This window comes from Macrobrachium rosenbergii, chromosome 6, assembly GCF_040412425.1.
Source record: "Macrobrachium rosenbergii isolate ZJJX-2024 chromosome 6, ASM4041242v1, whole genome shotgun sequence".
In the NCBI taxonomy this organism is placed as follows: domain Eukaryota; kingdom Metazoa; phylum Arthropoda; class Malacostraca; order Decapoda; family Palaemonidae; genus Macrobrachium; species Macrobrachium rosenbergii.
Genome location: NC_089746.1, coordinates 4,548,946 through 4,549,959, shown reverse-complemented (window position 1 = coordinate 4,549,959; position 1,014 = coordinate 4,548,946). Strand labels below are relative to the sequence as shown.

Sequence of the window (1,014 nt, the reverse complement as noted above, 5' to 3'; positions counted from 1 at the left end):
GTCACAATCGAAGGTGTCAATCACTTTAAAATGATATTCCCTACTGTTCACTTGAGAGCCACAAGACCTCACAGATCCAAAATCTGCAACCTTGCTGTAGCACACTATATTCCTGGAGGTTATGACCTCCTCCTAGGACAAGACCTCCAGACCCCACCTAATTTACAACCATCCAGGGGCCCGAGCCCCTAACATCACTCATCAGGCATGAGTAAGTCTCACCAGCCTGCATTCATCCCAATGTCGTTGCCACCTGAGTACAATGTGCAGTGGCCACCTCCATCTGAGCAGATTTCAACTCCCAGTCCTGTGCCAGGCCCTGCCCCAATGACAGTGCCAAAGTGCCCAAGAGATCTCCCTCCTGGAGATCCTAAAATTGATTCACAATCTCTGCCAGTGCCACTGAGCAGGTGAAGCTCCGTCCATCTTGAACGGCGAGAAATCTCCAAATCCTATACTAGTGCCTGATCCTGCCTTAGGGCCAGTGCTAGCACATGCCCCAGATCTCCATTCAAGAGAACCCAGTCCGGATCCCCTCTCTTCTCCCATCTTGGCTCCGTTACCAGTGCCAGTAGGAGAGACGGATTCTTCCAACCACAGCGGAAGCTCACCCAAAGGCACAGCCGTGCAACCCATACCTAAGCTGGTCATTGCAACCTGCAAGCCTCCCACGCCCGCAAGGACCTCTTCCTATCTTACCCAGTCTTCAGCAGACATAAGGGTTCTGCCACATCTCAACTGGCTGGTGAACTCAACAAACTGCAACAACTCGGGGTCGAGTCTGTAACGAATGCCACTGCTTTGGCTGTCAAGGAAGCTGACATGGGTGGCACTCCAATGTCCTCCTTGGGCTCGGTTCGACCAGTTCCCCTACCAAGGAATGCCATCAACCTAAAAGAGGTCCACAGAAGGAAAATCACTGGTTTGGATAACTCCAGGTAGCCTGCAGAGAGCCACTGAGCTCACTTTGGCACTGTGCCAATCTGGCACCGCGTGCCATTCCTTTATCCTACG

At 52.3% G+C, this 1,014-nt stretch overlaps 1 protein-coding gene across 1 annotated transcript; it reads left to right on the top strand.

Annotated features, from left to right (window-relative positions):
- Positions 1–207: 207 nt before the first annotated feature.
- LOC136839695 (uncharacterized) lies at positions 208–787 on the top strand. Its single transcript, XM_067106049.1, has 2 exons — positions 208–410; positions 517–787. The coding sequence occupies exons 1-2, from the start codon at positions 208–210 to the stop codon at positions 785–787; spliced, it is 474 nt and encodes a 157-aa protein (XP_066962150.1).
- Positions 788–1,014: the final 227 nt, after the last annotated feature.